We start from the raw sequence: 26738 nt of genomic DNA, 5'->3' as shown, positions 1-26738 counted from the left end.
TGTGAAAGTATCTTTCTGATCTTCCACCACTGGTTGGTGTCATGACCTGTGAACTTCTGTTTTTCCTTCCTTTGATTTTGGGGGTAGACAGGAATATCTTGATGCAACTTCAGCTGCATTATATGCAGTTTTGTTTTGCTAATGTTCATATAGTTTGTGGATATTTGAATAGTTAAGACTGGCTTTCAGAAAATCAAGATGCTTGGAGCTGACAACAGCATGCAACTACAACGCCTTAGCAAGAGAGGAGAAAAGATAACAATGAAATCAGTATGCTAGAGGGTGAGCACTACATAATTAGGAAACTGCAGCTTTATTCTTGTCTCAAAAGCTATAGAAAGCCATGACTACCATCCCATTTCCGCATTCCCTCAGCCATTGCTTATTTTTATACCGAGACAACATGCTGGTTGACAGAATCCTACTGATTTTCTTCCCCTGAACAAATACGAGACATACATACAATCTTCTTTTTTATTGTTAGTGTACCACCTTCCACAAACCACCTCTCCTCTCAGAAGAGGCGGCGATATTTCCATGAGCAAAATATGATTTCTGCCTCTATCTTTACAACCCTTTCTGTGGGGAAACTAGCCCATTCATTTTGGCTGTGTGAGACAAGGGATTCCACGGGAGCTTAATGGCTGAGGGTTAGAAAAAGGTATAGATATGACTGTTCCCTACCCATTGCAACGAAGGACAACCATCACAAGTGACATGCAAGGTTGCTAAGGCTGAAATAGTGTTGTTGCTCAACAATGTATCCATCTCCCTAATTTTTCTTACTCTCCAGACTCTTTTCTTTCTGTGAAATAACAGATGCTAAAAACAAAGCTCATCTGGATTTCAGAATAGAAACCCAAACCTTACCTATACCTTGATTTTGTTAAGCATACTGACATGCAGGGAGGTGCGTACTTGTGTGATGTGAGAGGAGGCGGAATGGTTACACTGCGGGCTGCTGAGGAGCAGGAGGGGGTACAGCACATCACCGTACGTGTGGGGCTGGTGCGTGGGTCCAGGCACCAAGCCTCAGTGGTGGTGCTTCTCTGTTGGGATGGCATCTGGAGCGCCTGCATCTTGTGAGCATCCACCATCTCAAAGCATCAGCAATGCTGAGAGTAGAGCCGGAGAGCTTTCGCAGGACAGTTATGCTGAGTTTGGCCTCCCAAGTGCCATGCAATAGGAGTAAGACTTGCCCACATTTTATAGGCTATGCGCTGACATGCCTTGCAGATCTGGCCCTCATTCACGCACAGCAGATACAAAATCTATACGTTTCAATCACATCTACATGGAATTGCATCCTTTCACCAATGGCATAATGGACTAGTTATCTTACAGACCCTCTCTATTAAAGATTGCTAAAAATACATCCATGCACGTACACGAAAGTGTAATAGCAAGTCCTGCGTTCTGCCTTCACACGCAAAGAGCTGAATCACTAGCAAAGCTTGTACTTCAGGTGAGATTTCCTATGGACTACAAGGCTGGTCACCAGTGAAAGACTGACTACATCTACGATTAGGGGAAGTCTTGATGGAAGGGCCAGATTGGCTGTAAACCGAAATTTATGTCAATAGAGTGAGAGCAATTTACACTGGCTCCACTGCGGTATAATGATGCCTTTCCAGTCAAAAAGAATGCATTAAAAACATTTGAAGCTGATCATTGATATGTATCTTGAGCAAAAAAGAAATGTAAGGAACGGGGTTGCCTCATATCTGCAAATCTACTTTTGAGCTACACTTCGGTAGGAAGCATGATAAAAGTAAAAACAGATAAAGAAGCAGTCAGTCCTGCTACTTAGGATTTGGGGTTTAATTATTATTTATTTTGTTTCCTCAATCACTTTGCTTTACTCATTTGGCTGGAAGGCAAACACATTCCCTGTTGATTTATCTCTGCTCAGCCAGGGGCTTTTGCTACTCAGTTTGATTCCTAATATGGTAGCGACAGCAGATTTTGTCTGGCTTCCAGAGGGCTTCTCTCAGCTCCTGGAATGCAGCAGGGAAAGAGTCCTGCAGAGACCAACAAAGACAGTTGTTGCACTAAAACTAATAAAGGCCAGAAAATGGGCTTCCCCACATGCTCTGCAATTCCTGTTTTCACTACTCTCTAAATCACCGCTTTTGTCTTACTTTATGGTAAGGCTACGAATTGTTTCCCATTACCCAGCTGAATTGTCTTTCTTGATCGCATCAGAAAACATATTTTTCAGTAAGTTTGGAAAACACCTACTCCATCACAATAAATAAATACAATACGTTATTATATAATTATACAATACAAAAATACAATTTATTATACTAGTGTATGGCTTGAAAGCATGCTGTTGCTGTATCAGTGGATTAATTATAGCACAGAGGAATAATGTGTTATGGGAATTAAAAAAAACTTAGGATTTCCCCTTTTATTTTGTTTTTCTTACCTATTTGATTCAATGCACTCAACTTTTCAGTGCTCTGAAATATCTGGTGTCCATTATGGAAGGAAACTGATTTTCTATTTTTTTTTTTTTTCCCTTTTAATAAAGTGTTTTTCAGGTAATAGGCTGTCAAACTCACCAAATCTAGAAATGGCCTTTGCTGGTGACATACCAAAATCCAAAGGATTAAGTTCCTCCACCAGGCAGGGTCTCTAAAAGGTTAATATGGAGCTGAAAATTAATTTCATTCCAAATACAGAACAATAGTGTGCAGTGACATGACTTTGTGATAAGCATTTGTTAAAGCTAAATCCTCCCTAAGCCCTGCAATTGTTTTCCTTTGTGCTAATGGCAAGCTAACCGGAGGTGCTCCCTCTCTCTCTCCCTGCCTCTCTCTCTCCTGAGGGTATCAGAAAGGCAAGTTTATTGTTTGCTAAATCTAGCTTTTTTTTTTAATTAAAACTTCAGTTCTTAGGTCATTCTTTTTAACACTTGTGATCTTCATTCCTGACAGGAGAATTTTTTGTCTTTCTGAAATCCACAAATTTAATATCGTTGCTTGCTGATTGCCATTACTGGCATGTACATTAAACAGAAAGAATTTGAATTATTTCTTATTGCTTTTGATTGACTGTCTTGACTTTCATTGTTCACAAGCGAAAAAAAAAGAGGCCTATTGTCACCTAGGTACTGACTAATGCAGAAAAATGTTCAATAGGAGTTTCCAGAGGAAAGCTGAAGCCTGGGACTCCAGGGGAATTGATTTCTTCATGTTCTTACCAGTGATTTTTAGTAGGAGTTAGGTGCCTTTGAAAATGGACCCATCTACAACTCTAAATACTTAACACCTTTGAAAATCTATTCTAAATTTGGTGCACATTGCTTGAAAAGAGTATTGCTTTTCGAGCTTAGTTTCACTGAAATTATTTATATTCTCTACTATACACAATAAATACTGCCTTGGCTTGGAAGTGGTGTCATCCACCTTTCCTCTACTATGGTTTCAATCTATTGATTTCAAATAAAAACACTTATTAATTTCACTCCTCTGTCATCCTCTTCCTCCTCCTCCTCATCTAATAACCACAAACACTCAGGCTTGTCTTTTCAAATATTCCTACTTTCAATTCTGAAGAGCCAAAGGGTTTCTGAAGTTCATATGTGCTTTTTGGATTCCTGGGTTACTTGATTTTATTACAGATCATGATCCCTTGACTAGACTACGTCAAGATCTTGTTTCAATGGAGTAGCACGCAGAAATATGCTGAGCTGCCCAGATTCAATCTGGTTTGTCAGTGAAGCACAAGATCAGATTGCTCCATCACTTTTGTACCAAATTGGATATCTGCTGTATAAATTTGCAGCAGGTATCCAAGCTGAAAACTATCATGTACCTTTGGATTTCTGATAGGTTGTGTCGCATTTGACTGCCTTTTAAGCTGAAGTGGTGTACAGTAAGTGGTGAACATGTCAGTCAAATATCCATTTGTGCCATTAAGTGGCTGGGACAATTTGAAGAAGAATTTGGGTACATTGGGGCATGAGCTATTGGTCATGTTATCAGAAATACTTCCATCTTTCACCTAATGATGCTATTTCTCAAGTTGTCTGTCCTCTTGTCTTATAACAGGAATAATGTTCTCAGCAGCAAAGTGTTCTTACTGCAGATGCTGTTGGCCTTGAACACTTGTTCTTTAGTCTACCTTGAATATTAGCCCTTAAATACCTCCTGGTCTTGTTCTTTTTTATATCTTGTCTGGGGTAAAGAAGCAAGGTAAATTGTTCTACCAAGGACTTCAGGACTTCCATAACTCTTCAGTGGGCATAATCTAGATGTAACTCTTGTCTAAGTGAAAATTTGCCTTAAGTTTCAGGTCACTGCTTCTCATTATGTGGAATCGACAGGAATGCGAGCAGGCATGCAGCCTCCCAGCACTTCCTCTGCAAGTACCCGAGTTAAAAATCTGACCTTCAGGCTTTTCAAAACTATTTTTTTTGTGATAGTGCAAAATAGGTTTTCACTCGGCCGTCATTTTTGAAAAACAGATATAACTTAGCTGAACTCAGTTGAAACTGCTGATGAATTTAGCCTGCATTGTAACTTCTCGTGCCAAGATTGAGATGAAGAAGTTGCCCATCCCAAGAAAATATGCTTTTGATCTTCTTTTCCTTACTGTGGTTAAATTTAATCCAAAACAAAGCCAGTCTTCCCAACGGTATTGGGAAGCACCATCCAGAGTGCCCCCCTCCACTCCCTGAGCAGATGCAGTTCTTGCCTTGCAGTATTCCAGGAGTCTTCTCCTCACCACCGGGAAGCACATCAACTGGCTTGTCCTTAGCCTTTGCTCTGACCAGAGAGTAGGGAAAGGTTTCATGTGGCCTCCATGTCCAAACAGGCACAAATAAACTGTGTCATGGGTCGCTTTAGGTTTCATGTATGGGATTGGTGGTGTATGTGTTGAGGCAGTAAAATCCTCTGAATCCCACTAAAATTAGGTGCCACAAATAGCCTATATGAATACCCAAAATACTTTCCAAAATCCTGCTTAACAGACACTGGATGTGTTGGGAAGCAGGAGAGAGGGGGAGAGAGAGAGCTGTTAAGTATTTTCTCCAAGTAATGCCAAATGCATGTTTTCTAGGCTAAAAGCAAGACTGCAGTCATGTAGCTCCCTCCTTCCATTTACATTTCTTCCTTCAAGCTCAAATCTAACAGAAGAATGAAAACAGAACGAGAACTGATAATTATATAAACTTCTTAGGTAGAAAAAGGTACTAGGAGTATTATTTCAAATTGAGACTGAAAACCTGAAGCTGATGGACTCCCTTTAGATGCTGCCTCTGATGAATGAAATGTAGTTTGAAAGTCTTGATATGCTCTTAAAATAAATATCAACCTTGCTAAAGCATAACTAGGGTTGGTTTCTCAGCTGTGAAGAGTTTGGATCAGGCTGCTTTACTGATAGTCACCGATGTTGTAAGACTATTTTTTTGTTCCTTCTGTACTGCAGCATTCCTGCAGTATTAGCTCTCAGTGGTGTTTCTAGTTTAATCATCTGAATCAGAAAACATCTCTCTTTCATGTTGTTTAAGACTGAAAGCTTACCTGAATGAGAAAAGCGGCTTATAAAGTAGAAATAATAGGTTTTCATTAAAGACATCAGAATTATTTTGCAGTATACTGGTTTGCATTTTTCTGGTGACTCATTTATATGAGCTTAGGTAATGGGGTGTTTCCTACCCTTTCTCTCATATACAGACAAAACATCCTGCTGCTTTGCTTTTCTATGTTTGCTGTCCTCTGCTTCTCCTCCCAACTCACCCAACATTATTTTGGACTGCAAGGGTATGGAATACACAGTCATGACGGGGTTTGCTGCATTTGAAAAAAAAACCTCTTACGTGTAAACAATAAGATAGGTCCGTGTTTTTGATGTGAGGCAGACTTTATCACTGCCTTTGTCGTCTTTTGAGTGTGTTGCTTCTAACCCTCTGTGGGAGAGGATGCAGATTACCCGTGAGCAGGGTATATTAGCTTTTTTCCATGTAAAGACAATCACAACACAGTAGTATGTGCTGATGTGCAGTCAAGCTATAAAACCTTACTGTGGCAATGTTGACATGAAGAGTCTGTAGCACGAAATGTATATTCTTGCTACAGTAAATTGCTAATACATGAGTTGGACCAGTTTTTTTGTTTTTAAGAGAGTTTCTCTGTGTTTCAGGGTTGAGTAATTCCTTTGAATGAATACTGCCACTCACTCCGATGTGGTTTTCTTTATTACCCAGTAATACTGGAACTCCTATCTGTCCTCAATGTAGTTTGAGATTAGGACTTGTTTTGCCTCACAGCTGTCGGGTTTGGGGTTTGGGGGTTTTGTGATGGGTGGGGTTTGCGAGAGGAGGGGAATAACCAAAAGAGGAATATGTTCGTTATCAGTCAGCAGTTTATGAAGGGGAAAAAAAATGTCAACTGTTTTCAGAGAAAGAAAAAGGACATGGAAGGTTGCTCCCTACCACACCACAGTCTCCATAACGTTTGTCCTAAGCAAAGGTGTCTCAGTGCTTGGCCATGGCAAAATATTCTTTTTGAATAGGTATCATCGATACTTCTTTCTGACTGGCATTACTTCCTTTCAGTCAGTTCTTTCTATAAGCACAGCCTTTCACTACATGAAAGAAATCCCCCTTTTTTTTTTTTTTGCTTTCTTGCAGTTATTTTTGGGTGTCTGTCCTTGCCCTTGTCTCTGCGTGGCACAGTAATTTTCCTCGGAACATTCATCCCAGCTATTTAAGCCTGGAAGCACAGAGAAACATCACCATGCAAACAGAAATACTTGACTAACCAAAATTTGTAAATCCCCCTGGGTTTCTTTCAGTCAGGTCCCCTAAAATCTTGATAGTTACACCACCACCCAGCAGCATCACCTACTGGGATTTCTAATGTAGGTGCCTTTCCACACCATCCAGGATGCAGGCAAATAGCTATATGCAGTAAATATCCACAGGAGCAGAGGGCGAAAGCTGATGATGGGCGCGGGCACTCAAAGAAAGGACACCTGGCACCAGCCTTTGCTCCACTGAGTAATTGAAAGGAGCACAAAAAATACAACGTTCTCAGCAAAGCAGACTGAGAACCCGCTTCTCTTATCTTATAACTTTGTCTCACTCTCTCGAGAGGTGGGAAATGTATGTTCAGATCCCTTCAGCCAACAGAGAGGCCTGAAGAACATCGCCTAAATCAGCAATTAGCAGTTTAATCTCTTGGCTATCAGCAAAAGAGGGGTGCAGAGAAAAAGCCAGTGTTCAATTGCTTTATTTTGTAAAACAAAATAGATAAACCCAAAAAACCCTAAGCTGGCACAGCTGTAGGAGAACAGTGGAGACTTGAAAAGGTGAAGTGTAATTCCTCTCCATCACGCTTTTTCCAGGCATGTTGAGGCAGCTCTCCACCCAGGCGTCTGGCCCTTCTAAACCCCAGCCTTTGCCACTTGATGCTTCTCGTGCTCACTTTTTCAGCCTGATTTTTGAATTGCAGCCTCCACGTGGCAGCGTGTGCCTCGGAGTGAGGTAGGGCAGTTCTGCCCCCCTCCCCAAATATTGATACCCCTCTCTGTACGGCCTTGTTAGATAGCCAGCTCAGATCTGGAGGACTTCAAGGTACTCACTAACAGTCCGGTGCAATACATCATTATGTACCCAGCTGCTGTTGTTTTCTGCTAAAACATTCCACATGGTCTGCTCTATAACCTTGGGTTGTTTGGGTTTTTTCTATATTATGGGCTTCTGCTTCTCTCTCCACTATTCTACCTGTCATTATTCGTCAGTCAATGTGTATTCCCCCCTCCCTCCTCCCCAGTTCACTTGAGGACAGTATTTTGAATCTCTCTAAGCCTCTATGTATTATCTTCTGGTATTTTCAGTACCACCAATTTAATAAATATAAATTTAATTAAATTTTTCTCTATATCATCAAAAGGCATTACATAAATTCAAACTCAGCAGTCTGCTGGAATTTGCTGCCTGAAGTATTGCCAGTTTGCTTTGGTTTCTGTCGGAATTCCTGTACTGGAGAGTCTGCCTGTACCAGCAGCCCCAGTTAATACCTTTCCACTATTTTATGTTAATGCCTCCCTCATGTTAGTTGCTATTGTATTCTTTCTATTTGTATACAAACATGACATATACAATATGCTTTTTTATTTCTTTGTTGTCTAAGATTGCAGGTGCCCTTCTCCAATATGTTAAAGTTTTAAAATGCCATGCTGTCTTTCCCCCTCCTAACTATGTTCAAGCTTCATGAGCAGTCAGTTCCTCCCCTTTTGGTGCAAATACAGGGGAGCAAGGTTTACTGCTTTGATGCTCGTAGTTTCCATGTAATCACATTTACAAAGCGCTTGGTTGAGTTGCTTTTCTTTTCCACAAGAGTATTCTGTGTTTACCCACAGCCAAAACTCAAGGTGCATTTTCCTGTTGGTTCAACCCACATTTGCTGCGCTTTATAAAACTATTTGTTTTGCCTGTGTGTAACTGTGCTGAAATGAACTGCTTGGATGCAAGAGAGACAGATCAGCTGCCCTTGCTCTGGCAGTAAACTTAATCATAAGCTCATAAGCACTAATTTGTGCTGTTTTTAAATAAGAATTTTGGCTGCTTCTTTTTTTTCAGTTTTCTGCTACTTTCCCCATCTGGCGCTGTAACATTTGTTGTTATGTTCCAGTTGGAAGCGCTGTGGGTGGAATTGCAGACTCAAGTGCTGGCTGAATAGCCCTTAGGCCACTGTGAACGTTTCTGTTTCCACTGTCAGCTCTGCATGTTCAGCAACCTCAGTTTGGGATTCTCGGGTGAGGGAATCGTTGGCTCGCTGTCGGTTTTACAGCACCTCCTTCTTCCCAAGGCTCCCTGGTTCTCGGAATTCAGCATTGCAATAGCAACTTGATGTTCATCTAGCTGCACAACAGTGAAGCGTTGTTATTTTGAGACTGCTTTTCTACGCTCTCTGTTCAACTTTTTTTGTTATAGGCAGGCTATCATTAGTTTCTATAAATACCAACCCCTTCTTCCCCACTATAAATGGATTATTGGACTCCATTATTCCTATGAGAATCTGGCTAATGTTATTGAACATGAAATTACAAATGTTTTCATTTATAAACTACCCAGTCTTGCAGCGTCTTCTTTTAAAGATGCTGATGGAAATATGTAATCCAAACTCATCTAACTTGTTACACTATGACAGATGAGCAAGAAAGGGTCTGACGGGCAGCGTACTCTGTGTGTGTGTGCGTGCGCTGCATCTGGAGCAGTCCACCCATGGGGCGTAGATAGATGTTAGCAAGTGTAATATAAGTCTTTTTAACTAAACTGTTTGCAGCTCTCAGGGCCGCTCTGGCAGCCCATCTGGGCTGCTTGCAATTTCTCAACTCCATTCACGGCCAGTACGCTACTGGGTGGTGTTGGGAGAATCTCCCAGGCACACCGCTTAATCTTCAGCCCGCTTATTAAAGTGATTTGCTGGGGTCAGGACTGGCATAGATGCTACGCAGGAATCTACAGCAAATACTTTTGCTACCCACCTTTCCCTTGTGTATTGATCAAGTACAGGCTACAGCTAAAGATTTGGCCCATAACATCAAGTAATCTACAGCGCAGTGGGGTTATGGAAACTATGATGAGGTTCTAAGTAGCTAAATATGAACATCAGTTGAGAACTGGACATTATGTAGCAAACAAACTTTTTAAAAAAATATCAATAATCCTGTTTTCAAGGAAATGTGATAAGAAAAAACCCACAAACCCTATATTTTATGCCAAGAGAATTGTTTCTAATGAGAATGTTTTCCAATATTTCCCTTGAGACATCAGCTGCTCCTTAAAAATAATGTTCCAACTTTAATTTGCGTTTGTGGAGGAAGGTAGAAGGCCCAACAGCTTGTGTCAATGAATATAAACTATAACTTTTATGCAATCTAGAATGTACCATAGCACTTGTACTCTTTCTTAGTAATTGTACCTTGTATTGTTTCTTCCCCAGATAACACGTTTTCCCCCTCTGGCTTTCCTTCCCGTTCAAAGCTTTCCATTCATCTGAAAAATACTAGTTTAGACAATCCAGGCACAATATCACTCTAAACTCGTTATTTGAGAGACTTTAATTATCCCCTCTCATCCATACATGAATAAACATGAAAGAAGTCAGGGCAAATTATCCATGGCCCGGACGCCACAGGCGTCATGTGAATCATCCCTCTCTCAGGAGAGAAGGGTTTATATACCCACAGAGAGAGCACGTCCCATGATCCTTGGGAAAAATCAGCAAATCTGTGGGAACTCTCAGGAAAGTTGATCCTGTTTTGCTCTGCTCTCGGAGCCCTGCTGCTTTCCATAGCACAGCTGTGGCAACCGCTGCTGTCGCTCTCCGAAGGCAGAAGCAAGCATGCAGGTATTGCTGATGCTGTCAGCCTTCATCCCTGGCACAGTTGCGATAGAAAATAAAGTTGTTTGCTGTATAAAATTGCTGTTCTTCCCACTGCCACTCCTGAAAGCCAAAAAAGCTTTGTCTGAAGGGTGTTTGCACAGAATAGGAACAGGTTAAGGGTGCAATATTGAATCTAGCACTGCCTCTGCTCCAGTCTAAGGCTCTGGCTTGGCCTTTCCTCGCTTTCCACCCCGCTGCGCTGTTGCAGGATGAGAGTGATTATGGCTCTTTAGCATGGAACTAACGATCCACCCTGCAAGTCACCTCTGTCCTAACCGTGTTTTCAGAGCCATTTATAAGGCTGCATTTCCAAACTGGATTTTCTTCAGTTATTGGATCAATTGCCGAGCTCTTCAGGAATTCGTTCTGCTGGAATGGAAACTCTACTGTCTGCTGACACCTTTGCTCTCAATGTCAGCGATGTGTGCTTTGGCACGGGTTTGGCACAAATTTTCTTCTGATGGGGGAAAACGTGCTAATTAGCACCCGGTTATCCCAAACATTCTAAAGACAAAAATACAGCTGGAGGCAATTCTGGCACCATATTTTTTCTCATTTTCTACATTTGAGTTGAGAACATCTTCTTATGACAGTGTTTTGTCACATGAAACTTTATTCAGCTGTATCTATGACTAGTTTGCTCTGGCTCAATTTTCTTGCTATTAATCATGTTAGGCTTACTCAAGGCTTGTAGATGGTTTTCTCTGATCCCACCGCACAGAGCTGTGTGGGATTTTTTTCTTTAAACCGTTAGGCTCCCCCCGCACACAGGCTTAGGACTGTATTTGCACACCCAGTCAAATCCTGTGTTAGCCCTGCAGCATTTTTCAACTTTGTCAACTTTCTAGGCACTTGCTTTTCGTATTTTGATTAGATTACAGAAGCCTTACAAATATTTATCAAAGATCAGCACCATCCTTATGTTTGCATTCAAAATAAACCATTGTAGTAAAACCATTGTAAGCTGAGTACTGTTGACACTTTTCTGCTAAAGATCTGTATAGTTGGAAATTTGTGTGCTGAATTCTCTCCTACCTAGGTGGAAAATGATTTTTCATTAACTACTGATCCCTATAACAAATTTTTCATCTTAAAATCCACTGACAAGCAGACATTCTCAAGTTCCACTTTCTCCTCCAATATTGTCATTAGCCATAATTTTCTTCTTTTGAGTTATAGTATTTTCTTTTAGCTGTAAATTTGCTTTTTTAAAACCTCTAATCGTGAAGTGCATCTTGTCTACGACATGATGATGGTGATGATGAACTAGTCATTATTTTAAGAGGATTCTAATTGTATATATATGCCTCATGGTCCAAATGACTCCAGAAGTCTCTACCTGCTATTACATACCATTTCAGTTATCCTTTAAATAATGTATTGGCATCTTACTGCAAACTTCAGGAAAACAAAATGTGTCAGCTAGTCCCCCAGTGCTTTTAAAGCTGTTCAGCTAGCCTCCCTTGAGACGTTGTTGTAAAATCTACAATGCGCAATTAGTTATGAATTTTACATCTTTTTAGTATTCATGGCTAGACTGTTAATGAGGGAATAAATAGCAGAATTTTATTTAATCCCACATATTGCTTAACACGAATTATTAAGCAAGGGACACACAGCCAGTCTGTCCCCTTTGGCAGAGGGATATCCATAGTGCTCTGGATGCAACATCCCTTCTTCCAGATAGATGGGCAAGGTCCATCCACAGATACCTATGGATGTAATGTGGATCTAAATCCCTGTTTACTTGAAAGGAGTAAAACTGGAGGAAAAAAGAGTGTGATGTTCACCTCTTCTAACTTGAAATTTCTTCAGTGTAACCTTTTACATGAAAGCGAATAGGCTGTCTTGTGTCGGTGGAGAGAAAGAAATATTTTGGGGTGCAATTTATTTGACCGAAGACAGGTATTTACTCTGGAATGAGATAACTATCCAGAGTACATAAAGAGAAATGCTTATTTATTTTCACTGGCATCAGATGTAGACGTTTCTACTTGGTTGAAAGAATTCTGCCCTTTCTGCCCAGGCTATGCACTTAACAGACAATTTATCATTGCTGGGCTGGAATATCAGTTCTGTCATCTTTACTAGTCTCACTTATTCAGTGAGATTATTTACATATTAAAGTATTGCTCAGCATGAGTAATGATGCCAGCACTGAGGTTACGTTGCAAGTAGAGAGAAGAGATATTTCCATTAGCGCTAAACCTTATCTTGGACAAATCACTGGAGACTGGCACTTCCCAGAGGTTCTGCTTTCTTTTGATTATCCTCCCTTCTTCTAATAATTGACTCCAAGCAGTTCAGCTTCTGTTATTCGGTGGAACAGAATCTGTCTTTTTCAGAGCTTTATTCATGAAGTCGCAAGAAGAAGCGCTTAGGTATCGGGTTGTCTGTGTAGATCACAAGCCAATGAATTACTGGAGAGTTGAGGGAGTTAGGGATAATGTGATGGGATGTGGGAGAGTGTAACTGAAGGCAGTGCAGTGGTGGAGGGGGTCATATATGAGACACAGAAGAATGAATAGAGGGGAGAGCTAGGCAAGACCAGGATACTTCAAGAAATAGGAAGTGGATGTACAATCTAATGAGGAGAAAATCTCTAATGGCCCATCCACTTACTTGAGCTGGACACCCCGTTCTGATTTGCAGTGGTTTTGTGATAAGTAAACTTATTTAGTACTTTCCGCTGAAACTAGAAAGGAAGGAACATGATTTCAGTAAGGTGACATGCACATTGTATTTGGTTTGGCATGGCAGTTTTACCCTCGGATGAAAAAAAATTAGGATATTGTATCATATGATATGTCCTCTTCTGTGCTCCATTTGGGACCTCTGGCACTGACAGTTCTGCACTACCATGGCAATCTGGTACCACTGGCGTCTCTCCTGCTAAAAACCTGGCGTTCCACTGAGCCTAACTCCAATCCCCAGACAGACAAACAGAAGAAGCTGATCAGGACGTGAAAAAGAAACCACAGAAACCTAGCTTCTGGGCCTTGCCCCGTGGCCATGAGTTATCCGGAGTCAGATCTTGCTGTAATACCAGCATGAAGATAGAAAATCTAGAAAGTCAATAGAAACAAATCACTTAAAAGAAATGTACACACAGACCCCGAGCATTCACATACACTTGAATTCTAGGTTAAAAATATTTTTCTTCAAAATACGGAATGTTTATCAAGATAGGAATATATCTGTATCACTATATAAATCATTACTATACAGTTCCTTATGGGCATATGAATAATCATCAGATCTGTGTATATTGTCTGTGCACAAGCACAGGTCAGTAAAGGATTGACTTATATCGACTGCATTTATTTTAACAGAATTCTTCCATTCTGATCCCCTTAATAATAATGTATTACTGCACTGTTTAGTCTCCCAGCTTACTCTAGTTGCTCAAATTATATTTTAACAGCATCTTATCTAATTTCCATATCTTAACACTCTACCACTGGCTCCTTGACTACTGAACTTTCCTACTATATATTAGCTATTCCTAAAACATTATTTTGCATGTCAAAACAATTGTGCATTCAGCATGGAGCCTCAGCAAAAGTAATAGGGTAGATGAGCTTTTCTCAAGTGTCACCTAATGTTAAAGGAGTCCAGATTTACCTGTTTTCCACCTTCAAAACCCTGTATGCAGTGGTGTTGAACTCAGTATTCAAAAAGAAATAGAACTCACTTGGCTTTTTGCTAGCATTTCTGCTCTTCACATGATACTCCTTAATTCATATGTTGTGCAGCCAAAAGGAACCTTTGCAATCCCCTGTCTAGCCTCGAGCGTAAACCTACCCAGATTTAATTTCTGTTGGAACTTGAGTCTTTTGAGGCAGAAAGAATCTTAACCCTCTGTAACAGAGTTCATCACAATACTGAGGAGCTACTCCAGCTGTTTCAGTAGTCATACTACCAAAGTACATACCTGTTTCTAAGTTAGAATTTGTCTAGTTCCTTCTCACAGCCATTGGATCTTATTATACCCTTGTCTGCTGGCTTGAAAGGTCCACTACCAAAATTATGCTCCCTTCAGGGAGGCACTGTAGACTGCGATCAAGTCACTCCAGTAACTTAACTGTCCCAAACTCCTAGGTCTTCCACAGTAAAGGATATTTTGACTGTAGCAGAATGCAATTACTCTTTTCAGACACTCCAAGCATGAACTTCATTGCAGAGTCATAAAGCATGGTTTGCTCATAGTGATAATATTTAATTTCAGTGTTCATTTGGCATTCTTCCTCTGTAGCCCCATCCTTTTCTCAGGAGGGAAAGAAGCCCCCTCCTTTGATAGTTTGCATTCAGGCTGTCCTAATTTGTGCCACAGATGACTTGGGGCTGGCCGGTGCTTTGTACAGCTCCTACGAGCTCACTAGAGGGAAAGCTTGCCTCGACCTACATCACAGTTCAGCTGCCTAAAGCCAAGGGAGGTACCTACCCAAATTTTGGTGACAGTACCATACAGGGTGTTGAAAAGGATGAGCTTGAGATGCTTCAAATGGTGCTTCACGGTAGGCCTAAACAGAAAAACAACTGAGCTCAGTGGAGGTACTGCTGATTAACACCACCATGAAAGAAGAACTGCTAGTTCAGTCTCTAAACAGGAACACGGCTCTTGTAACAAATTAAAGACTGATAGCGCTATTCTTTTAAGCAGGCAAAACTTCCATTGCAAGTACAACCACTGAGATGCCACTTCACAGGAGTAACATCCATGAGAGTTTTGCTTGCGTGAGGAATACCTGATTAGGTACCAAATCAATTCTGTTCCTTAGCCGCCAGAAGTCGTACAAAGTAACAATGGGAATTCAATAGAGAGTAGCAAAAACAATTCATAATTTATACCGATACCATGGCCTGCACCTTAACTTAGCTGCATGTAGCATTAAGGTGGTATGGTATTTAAAGGGCAAAGCCCCTTCCTGCCATTCAATCTGTCCATGCGCCAGACCCACGGACACTGCGCTGTGCCAGTCGCAGCCCACCGGGGAGGTCAGAGGATGGGAGAACCCGCCCAAGGAGCGATGTGAAGAGCTGCCGGGCAGTCGCAGAGCAGCCAGCCACCCTAGCCCTCTTCCTGCCGTGCGTGCATTCAGCAGTGAGCACGGCTCATGGGAAAACCACCCCACAGCCCTGTTGCTGAGAAATGTTGGCAGTAAATAAATAACATTAAAGTAAAAATGTTTTCAGGATGGTTAATGTGCTACGGAACAAAGTTAGGTGGGAATTTACCCCTCCCTCGCAGTGTTAAGGAGATAATGCAATAAATGTTTTGTACCTTTTTCCATCAGGAACACTTTGCAATCGTACAGGAGTTTTCTATAGTGGAAATTAGGACTTTGCTTAAATACAAGCTGTTTGTTGCTAAAGGTTTTTCTTTTTTTTTTCATTGAGCCTTGAATTTGCAGGCTTAAAATCTGTAGATAACACAGTGAACTACTCTTCTTAGCTCTACTTCTTCTCTTGATTACTTAGATCCCTATGTGAAGATCCATCTGATGCAGAACGGTAAGAGGCTGAAGAAGAAAAAGACTACAATTAAAAAGAACACTCTGAATCCCTACTACAACGAGTCTTTCAGCTTTGAAGTACCATTCGAGCAAATTCAGGTAATGTCAAACAGTGTTTTGTCTTCCCTCTGCATTCCATTTCTCAGCCCTTATAAATATTTAACAGGAATCTTGTTAATTATCACGTGTGCATGCCTTCATTAGCACCTAGGTGCCAGCCCTGCGCTACATTAGATGAGTGTGACTGCTTCAAGAGGGAAATGATAAAATGCACGGTACTTATGAAGCTTTGATTCATCAGTGAGAAATGGGTAACTGACATTTTCTGTTAACACAAATGGATTCTGAAAAAAAGAAATCCACAGGGAGAGAGCGAAAGAATGTGCCAGCAAAAAAAAAGTGTAGAGATAAAAGAAAAGGCATATCTAGCAATTTTCCCTAAATTATTTGAAATAATAAATTGGCATCATCAGTCACATTTGTGTTCCCTGCGCATTTATCGGTCCTGTTTGCTGAAAGTACTGCAGCATCCCTCTTAAGTAACAAACGTAATTCAATCAGGTTTTTTTCAGTTATTCACCACACCATGAAAACTTTTTTGGCAATTCCTGTGCTCCTTGGAAAAAGGCATTTGAGAATCTCAGGGGTCAGTACTGCGGTGCCTGTTTTCTTGGCGCCTCAGGGGAGCTCCAGCAGTTGTGCGGGCGCTACTCCTGGAGAGTTCAGTGCCTAAAATTAGGGACCTCAGAAGTCGGCACAGTGAGCTGGAAGTCACCTACATTAGCAGTGGAAAACACCAGGACGAGGCATCATGTCGTTTTTTTAAACAACTCAGTTACCTACCTTTGGGCTACTGGGAGGCAAATCATCTCTCGCTCATGAGAGTGAGATTTAATGTCTTCTCTTGTTAACTGACCTTTTCTCACAAGAGAGAAGGTCTTAACCATCACAGGAGGCATGTGGGAAACCCACATCCAATTCACTCCCCTCCGTAAGTGAATTTGAACCTGTGTCTTCAGTGTCTTAAGCAAGTACTCTTGTCACCTGTGCCTATGGCTTGTGTTGGGAGTGCAGCATCATTTCTGCATAGATAATAAGTATATGATTGGCCACAGAGCATAAGATCACCTGTTAGTCGGGTGGTTTGCTTGGAAAGGGAGAGGCTTTGGCCTCCGGTCTCATCTACGTAATGTAAACCACATAAAAATCAGTTGGTACAGGCCTCCTCCATTTCTGTTAAGCCCTTACCATTAGTGGTGTTCTTTTGCTCACTTGTTAGAGCATTCATTGGCAGGGCAAGATATATTAGTTTAAATATCCTCAGAAGAGAACAGAACTGCATGTTGGCTTCCCACCTGCCCTGGGGACCTCTGTGACCATGGAGATGTTAAGCAAGACTACAACTTTTCTGGGTGGAGCTGATTGTGGAAAGTGTTCTTTCAGGGACCTCCCAGTTTGAATGACCATAATTAAAACAGTCCTTTTGTGGCTCGTAAGAGAGGTCTAGGTAGGAGTTAGGTGCCTTGCTGCTATGAGGGTTTAAATAGCTTGGGCCAAATTTGGAGCCAGAAGACATTGCCAGGGAAAACTCCCAGGCAACAGGGACCCACAGACACCTTGATTAGATGAGAGCGTGGTATGGGTTTTGAGACTCTGTGTCTTGGATTTTGATAGCAACTGTACTGGAGAGAAGCCCAGGAGCCAAGGCCTGCATTTCAACTAAAGCTGTGTGCTTGGTTTTTATTGACTTGGTACCAGCAAAGATAATAAAACTAGACAAGGTGAGGCACTAGGAATAGTGACTCGGATGCATGACTGGCCCATTTAGGAGTTTCTTCACGCCCCACGGCATGTACAGGTGTCTGTGGACTCTAGGAATCAAAAAGTTGGAAATCCAGTGGGGCCTAATTCCCATTAATTTTAATGAAAGCTGGTCTGTGCGCTCACGAAAAAATCTCATAACAAGAATCAAAGACCCAGAGGCAAAAAATGAAAAATAAAATCGAGCCTCTCTGGCAATTTAGGCAACAAATGTCTTGATTTCCAAATAGAGACGGGACTGGGGAACTGGAATGGGTACCTCCAGGTTATCAGGTCTGCGCTTTGGCATGGTTAGGTGCATTCTGTAGGTACTTGGCCATTTTGCCTTCTAATCCTAAGTCAGTTTTGTAAGGTGGATATAGGCCCTTTAAAAAGTATTGCGGTTTAGCAGTTTAAAATTTTGCACTTTTTTTGATAAGTTTATTAGAATGACTTTATAGCTATTTACTTCAGTATATAGCCTCAATTTAAAATCTGTAATTATGGACTTTGGTCATATGCCAATGTATTTTGGAGTTAGTTATAAAAGACTATATTTAGAGGTGATTTCATTATGGTTACTGAAGTGATTTTATCATTTGCAAAACACATTTTAAATGTTATTTAGACTTAGTATGGTAAGAATCACTGTGACTTCGGGGTAATTCATGTAAAAATCATTAAGCAAACTTTCACAGTCATATAAAAAATTAATGGTTATACAAGTTTCATGATTAAATGCGAAGGCAAGGGAGATCATGGAGGGTACACAGCTCAATAGCAGCACACCTATGTAATTTAAAATGAGCTAAACATTAACATTTTCAACAATTTATATAGTGAATATGGATTCTAGCTCTTCAGGGAAAGCAAGCCATGTCTTGAAAGGTAACGGGAGAACACCACTAGGAAGTCAAACCCTGTTGCTACAGGCAGATCAAGCAGGTGTTTTGCTGTTTTCAAGACAGATTGCTGCTGTAGGTAGCAACATCTCCAGGCCCTTTCAGTCCAAAGAAAGCCTGATCACAATGAGGAAACTGCTAATCCAAGTGGTTATTAGCAGGGATGGTGCTTTCTACTAGCACCTGTTGGGTTCTGCAGGGCAGCTGTTCCTTTAATATATGGTACAAAGGCAAAGAGATGCTCACATTTCTCTGTAGGTTTAAGCCAGAGACCATGAAGTGAAAATCACCTCAGAGTTAATCATCTGAGCTAGCTGTTCGTACGTCTTTATAGAGCAAAGAAAAGGGTCTTTTGTTTACAATGCTCATTGTTGTCTTATGTTTAACACCAAAAAAAAAAAAAAAATCCAATAGTAACTAGCCCCCAAGCTTCTAGGTACAGCAGTCAACTTTTTTTTGTACCATAAAATAATAGTCTCATGCTTACTTTTTATATCTGTGATTGCACCGTGCATCTAAAACGTAAATGTTCATTTGGGGAGGTACCATCAACATTAAAAGTGAGTATATTGCAAACAGCAACACTGAAACATCATTTTGGCATCTAGAAATACTTGCTTCAGGATATTGCCTTTTATCGTGAGTGCTCTGGGGAGAGAGAGTCTTGAGTTTGATGTACACTTTTGTCATCAGCAACTATATAAATACTTTAGTGCCTGTTGGAATCACCTCTTTCTCTGGCTCAGTGAATTGTACAATCTTGTAAGGGAGTGGACTCTATAAAACAGACCTCACGAGTTTGGTCTTGCAGATATGCTTAAAAGCATCAGTTAGTTTTAAAAGATAATCCTGTTACAAGCACTGAAATTAATCATTCTAGTAAGAAAACCAGATTGTACATATATTTGAAGACTTAAATTTAAAAACCTGATGCTTGAGAACAAAAGATTTTTCTGGAAGAAACGTGTTTCAGGGCATTTCTTCCTCCAGTTCAGGAAATGGGCAGTGGAATAAGGCACTGTGTGTATTTGCCATGGGATAGAAAGGAATCAGGAAAAGAACTGTATGTTCATCTTTAAAAAATAAAGCTCCCTAAGGTGAAGCGTTTACAGTTTAGAAAAATCAGCCCAAGGCTGTTAACGTCTTAGGTGCCATTGGGGAAGCACGGCACTCCACTGAAGGAATAGCTGTTTGTGCTCTTTCGACAAATACTAATGACCTGATGGAGAGGAATGCGGGCATATACACACAAACGCATACGCAAATGCCTGGCTGGAACATCACCTCCCGGTGGGCCCCAGTGTAAGTGAATGGAAGGTTGTCTACGAGCTGTGACAGACGGTTTCGCGCAGATTTTGTGGGAACAGTTTAACCCTGTTTGCCAGAGGTCACCGTTCCTACAGCAGAAGTGGCACTCCAACACCGGCTCAGTCGCAGGCAGCGCCGGTGTGTCAGAGCCCCCAGACACTGGGCTTTATACTTCTTCCCAGCTCCTCGGAGCATGCAGACGGTTTTCCTGACTCCTATATAAATTTATATAACGCACACAGTATATACATACTTAGGTGTGTGCACGCGCGCGCACGCACACACACAGACGAGGCCACATGCATATATGCGTATAGCAACCGTAAGGGCTATCTTCTGAATTTATCTGAAAAGAACTGATTAGCATGCTGGCTGGATGGGCAAGAGTTGTTTAGAAGCAGAAAAGCAATTAACGGAATAGAGTACGACATTGCAAATGTTAACTTGGGGTAGAGCCGTTTCTGAATTTTACTTATTTACTTACTTAAACAATAAGGATGTGTTAAATCGCACTACTTTTGACTTAGCTTACCTTAAGATCTCACTTTTAGCCTTACAGACTTCTAGCAGCCTGATTCTTCAATAACAACAAAAAAAACAATCCATGGGTTGTTAATCTGTTAAAGGAAAAACTCAGCCTCCAATTCCCATATGAAGCTCTTTGATGAAAAGGGGCAAATTTCAAGTTAGCAGGGCGGTTGTGTACTTAATTTTATTTGGAAGGCTCACAAGACGCAAAGACAAAAGTTTGCATTCTGTTCTGGCTGTCCCACGCTTACCCCCTTCATCTGCACGGAGTCTCCACTGTCGTTGTCTGTCCCGAGGTTTATCCCTGCCCACCTTCCCCTTGCGATCACGCTCACTGGTCTTTCTCTGTCTCATTGCAGAAAGTGCAAATTGTTGTGACTGTTTTGGACTATGACAAGATTGGCAAGAACGATGCCATCGGGAAAGTCTTTGTGGGCTACAACAGCACCGGAGCGGAGCTGCGGCATTGGTCAGACATGTTGGCCAACCCTCGGCGGCCCATTGCACAGTGGCACACCTTACAGCCCGAGGAGGAGGTAGATGCCATGCTGGCAGTCAAGAAGTAAATTAAATTAAATTAAATTATGAAGAAGAAAAAGAAGAAGAAGCCTTTCTGCATTTGCCCACATAGTGCTCTTTAGCCAGTATCTGTAAATACCTCAGTAATATGGGTCCTTTCATTGCCAGCCATGTGTTCCTGACACAGATCAGTTGTACTTTTAAATTCCTGTTTTAATTTGCACAAATTTAAATGTAGAGAGCCCTCTAAAGGCGCTTCATTTCACCACTGCCCCCCCAGATCTACTCTTCTTTTAAGCAATATGATGTGTAGATAGAGCATGACAGAAATTATTTATTGTATCACACAGTTGTATATATACACCAGTATGCTGAGAATTTATTTCTAGTTTGTGTATTTGTATGTTGTAAGCGTTTCCTAATCTGTGTATATCTAGATGTTTTTAATAAGATGTTCTATTTTAAATTATGTAAATTGACTGAGACATAGGAGAGCTGATACTATATTATAGGGTAACTATTGTATCGTCTGCATTCCAGAAAAAAAATTCCAACTTGTAAGGCACTAGTAGTGTTACACTGACATCTTAAAGGACAACTTAAATCTGAGCTTTCAACTGGACCATCCTAATAACACGCTATGCGTCCGCAGTGAATCTTGGAGGGGCAAATCCAATGGGGTAGACTTCTTTCACAGGCAACTTAGCATGATCTGAGCAGCTCCGTGGCTGACCTCAAGGAGACGTAGCCAGAAGCCAGGGTATCATTTTTGTGTATATACTCCAAAGCAAACACGTACCAGACTGAAACGGCTTTAGATGGAAAGTTGAGGAAGCAGTTCCATAGGAGGCAACGATGGCATCTGACACGCACAGACAGACCATTGCAGAGGTTGTGCAGGGACCGGGGGGAAGGGAGGGGGGACGCAGCGGTAGCGAAACGCTGCCGTGCAAACACGAGTAGCTCTCCGTTATCACCTTTATACAAAATTTGCATACTGTGAATTCCATCCACGATTTCACATTATAATGAGTTTGCACATTAGACTTTGTAACAAAATATTTTATTATACTAACTCAGATTAGAAGGAATGCAGAATATTTTTTAGACACAGCCGTGTGAGTTTATTATACAAAATAGTTTCATGGTAAACAGACAGTATTGTAATCCCATCAGAAGATGACAAAATTTAGCCATAGTTCTAAATGCACTTCAAAGTAAGCCAAAAGAGAACAGCTAGTGACCTTTTATATACTATTTATACTTAAGTTTTAATTTGTCCTTTAAACAAAAAGTGAAAACAAAGAACAAGTTCTAGAAAACTGAAGCAACCTCTTCTGTATACTAGATGCTCGTTTCAGGAGGAGTTTTTAAATGTTTTCAATGTTATTATGTAGTAAATGGCACTATTATGAAGCTATTAGTCATTCCATAAGAGTCTTGAAAGACTGCTCTGTGTATCACTGTGACTGCCGTGTGTGCTTAGAAATGTAGTTTTCTCAGTGGATAGCAATCAATTTATTCCGTAGTGATATTGTAATAATACTGCCATTCCCTTCTACTGCACTGCCGAAGGAACGCATAGCACAAGCAGTTCTAGCTATTACGGACCAATTTAGAACTGGAGAGCTATGCAGGGGACATGGATGCTATATTGAATGGGTTGACCACGCAGCATTTTGTCAAGCCCTGTGCAATACTCTACATTTCCAACCCCCCTCGCCCTCGCCCCCCGCCGCTTTACTGTAGATAGTCATCTTACGGCTAGCCAGCATGTCATCTCAGCTTGTACCATCTCATCAAGTCATTTAGGGCATCACTTCCATCATCTCACGTACCGTCCTTTGAGGCCCCTCGCTTACCTTTCCAAGCTGTGAATATATTTATAATGCTTTGAAGAGTTCATTATTTTCAGCAATGCAAACTACCCAAGAAATGTGGAAATGCTATACCTTTTGGAGGGAGGCATGAGAAGTTAACCATTCATGGTCTTACCAATTGTATCCAAAAGAAATTACTGAAAACAACAAACAAAGACGAATGTCACCAGAGAACTGTGTACTGAAAACTAAATTCCACAGCCTCCCTCAAGGCTCTGCTCCTGGGACAGGGGTGACGGTCGTGGTGGCCGTCGTGACGCAGTGGTGGCCGAGCACCAACGTTTTCAGTACACTGCGGGTAAAAGCAGCAGCAAGGAGGCAGGAGGAGAATAAAAGTCTGGATCTCTCCCCACCTCCAAAAGTGAGAATAGCAAGACCCATTTTCTTTCTTTTTTACATGAAACACGGAAAAAACACAAGTGAGACATTTTCTGATAGAAACAGGCGCATACATGCAAAGCATCAAGCTGGAATACTTTAAAATCTTAACCTTAAGGACCAAACCCCACCAAAGAGAAGCAGTAGACAGTCAGCTTTCCAGCGTAAGAGCTTCATGGTCTCCAACTTTCAGTTGTTCATTCAGGATAGCTGCAGGTTCAAACTGCCAGGACCGACTCCTTGTGTTAAGGTATTCTTAACGCTTTCTCTTCCTACACTGCCAGACTGAACGTCACCCTAGAACTGGTTTGTAAGGTACGATGATTCTCAGAGACTGAACCTGCTGTGTGACCAAGATGACATTTTCATCCTCAAAGGAGCCACATGTACCTTTCTGACAAAGCTGTGTGAAGTATTAGAATCTGATGCTGTAGAAAGATCCTAGTTGCCTTTGTGTATATTTACTGCCTGCTTGAGTGTTTCTCTGTGTGGGTTTTCTCTGTATCTTGTAGAAATGTTTGGGGTGTTTTATCCTGCCATATCGCTCGTGGCCCGCGAGCTGACAACTTTAGCCGTATTTTACCTTCATTTTTGATGAGGTGGTTTATATTTTGTTTCACTTTGTGTAGTGACTTCCCACAGTAGAGTTTTCCAATTGTCGTTAAAATAACATACATATTACACCGATATTCAATAAAAATGTTTTATTTCCTGTTGATGTTCTAGTGTTTCTCTTTTGATCTAAAATTTTGAGAAGATGTTTCGCTTTAGGACTTTAGCACAATCACAAGCTTTGAAGTGTCCCCAAGAATAATAGCACAGCACTTTTCAAGGGGCTGTGAAAAGCTGCTTTCCCCAGTGCGGTCCACTCGTCTACCTTGTTTTCCCAAGAGCCTGATTATTTGCCTCCAAAAACATTGTTCTCTATCAAAACACGGACTAGTTCCTATACCACAACAAAAACTCCAGGTAGTTACCTACAGATCGGTACTCTTCAAGCCACCTGTGTTAGAGCCGTGGTTGAAGTAAGTTTTCATTTGGAGAGATGGTATATTTTAACCTACATTCAAGAGCTACTTCTAAGCCGGCCATAAAATCAAGCCTCTTATGGACTAAAGATCATTAAGAGCTTAAACTGGGGTGGGGGCGGGGGGGGAGAAGGTGTGGGAGGAAGTGAATCCACAAACAAAAAATGAATGGAAAACATTGTGCTATGAAACAGTTTTAAGTTCCTGAGTCTATGAAGAGAAACAGCTCAAACCCCCCCCCCCCCCCCAAAAAAAACCCAAATCTGTAGCCATGTTTGGTTTATGTAACCATTTTCCACAGCAATCACACACACCCCCCCCCCCTTTTTCCCAGTCTGAAAAGAAATATGCCCATTCCTGTCAGGACCCACACGGTGGTAATGACTGATGTGCACCGGTTTCACCACAGCCGCTGTTACACGAGGCCTTACGAGTTAGAGCTCGTTGTAAACATTTTCAGGGTTGACCTTTTTCCTATTCCCGCTGCTCAGAAAGTGCCCTCTTTTCTCCCAGCTATTTTTTTTTTCACCGTCTACTGTCAACGAGCACCAAATGGACTGATGCCACTCTGAGCGAGCGGGAGCAGGCCGACGTCTCCTGGTGGGCCTGGTGGCTTGGAGAGCGGTTACTCTTCCAAACCTGTGAATGACTGGAGCCTGTGCCTGCAGCTTTACAGATCCGCTGCGAGGCGATGCCTGCTTGGTCTGCGGCAGCTGAGGCGACACTCCTGCGGCGCGATGGAGTTCCCCACAGATAGAGGCAGGGACCACGTTACAGAGGTAGGAGACGCTGCTGCTCCTTTCTTTGCCATCATCTAAGCTGTTGCATGGTCAGACCAAGCACGTACTGGCCCAAGAGGAGCAGTTTGCTTAAGAGCCAGACCCAAATCTATCAAAGTCAATAAATACAAATACTTTGATCCAGGTTCTATATGCACCAGCCATTTTTGCAGATCTTGAGAATACCAAAATGACATCTGTGTCAATCAAAAAAGTTCTTCCAACAGGGCTAATCAGTTAAAGCTAGGCATTACAACTACCGTAAGGAAAAATGCTTCATATAATAGCTGTTACACTAAGTGAGAAAAGCAGCAAAAATTACCAATTTTATTCAGCTCATTTAACCCCTAATCAACTGTCAAGAAAAACATTCTTCCCAACTGACAGACTGTTACCAAAGCAAAGGATCTACGTCTCTCGATCACTTTGCACATCATGAGTCAATGAAAGTTAATTGCCTGTTAGTTATGCAAGGCAAGAATTAGAACATTATATTTTCTGATTACTCTAACAGTCAATTCCCTTATTTATTTATGCATTCGCATTGTCACTCCAGGCTGCCAGTTCAGTTTCTTATGCACATAGCGACCTGCTTTTCAGAACGTACATCTACCAAATTCATGTCCAGCCCCTATTTTCAGTGTCAGTTCAGACACTGTTGTTCGTCCAGGCATTGAAGAAAGTACGGAAAAGGGTTTTTTTTATACATACCACAAGAACTTTTACCCAGTCTCAGTTACCGTTACCTTGCATGCAGTAAATCTTTTTATATTCGATATAGAGAATACTTGTAGTATTGCACCAAAAAGTAGTTCCAAAAGTATGTGACAAACTAAACTAGTACAGAGAAGACTTTAACTCTATGTGGTCCTTTGTGACTGACACCTGCAGCAGTATTTTCAGACACAAGAGCCATAGGAAGAGCCTTATTTCAAGATTGTGCTGTATTCAACATAAAAAAAAGAAAATTCTACAAACTAGGGAATGACCTAGATGTCCCTATTGGAGCTTATGAAGAGGCCAAATAGGTTGGGGAAGTGAAGAGAGGTCTTCCAAGGCTTTTGTGGTGAAGGTGGAGGGGGCAGGTAGCATAGTCTTTTTGTTCTATGCATGCACTCTGCAATAACGTACTGAGATTTTGAACAGCCATTTAGACCAAAAAAAAACCCCAAACCTAAACAAGAGTTTCATCTTCTGACAGAACCAGTCTCATCAGTTTGACAGCTCACATTTAATTTCAGTCAACCATTTCATATCTTCGTACACTCTGCTATTACTTACAACAAGGAAAGCACTCTGTAGGCGATGCACTGATGTTGTTATACACCAAATAGAGCCGACATCAGTTTTTCTCATAAACCAATGCACAAAAGTGGCAAAATATTCTCTGCTCCACTAATCAAGATTATCCCACAATCCTGCACAAGCCTCCCTAATTTTGCTCGCATTCTCCCAGAGCCCAGGGACAGTTTTCTCCTTCTATTTATTGTACTCACAGACGTGCACCTTGGCCTAGAAGATTTCAGGACTCCTCTTTCCTAAGAAGCAGCAGCACCCACTGGCACCAAGAGGTTGTTCCAAAACCCTGACACGGAGCTGTCATGGAAGAGTTCCAGATTGGGCTTAGGCGCGATTTGTCTTCTCCCTTGGACCACTCCTCAGAAGGAGGGGGATCTCTGGCTGTACGTCCTGAT

The 26738-nt window shown here is 41.4% G+C and overlaps 1 protein-coding gene across 2 annotated transcripts in view; it reads left to right on the top strand.

Moving 5' to 3' along the window:
• The window catches only part of SYT1 (synaptotagmin 1), a gene marked incomplete at both ends in the record, with an annotated part of 130707 nt that extends 109681 nt beyond the window's left edge, over nucleotides 1-21026 (top strand). For both annotated transcript variants that reach the window (XM_082309728.1, XM_082309727.1), the window contains 2 exons: nucleotides 15888-16021; nucleotides 20820-21026. In XM_082309728.1, coding sequence (XP_082165854.1) covers nucleotides 15888-16021; nucleotides 20820-21026 — 341 coding nt within the window. The remainder of the gene's footprint in view (nucleotides 1-15887; nucleotides 16022-20819) is intronic.
• Between the last annotated feature and the right edge of the window lie 5712 nt (nucleotides 21027-26738).

Source organism: Platalea leucorodia, assembly GCF_965183815.1.
Source record: "Platalea leucorodia genome assembly, chromosome: 4".
In the NCBI taxonomy this organism is placed as follows: domain Eukaryota; kingdom Metazoa; phylum Chordata; class Aves; order Pelecaniformes; family Threskiornithidae; genus Platalea; species Platalea leucorodia.
The sequence above is the reverse complement of the archived record's forward strand: the minus strand, read 5'-3'. Positions and strand labels throughout refer to the sequence as shown.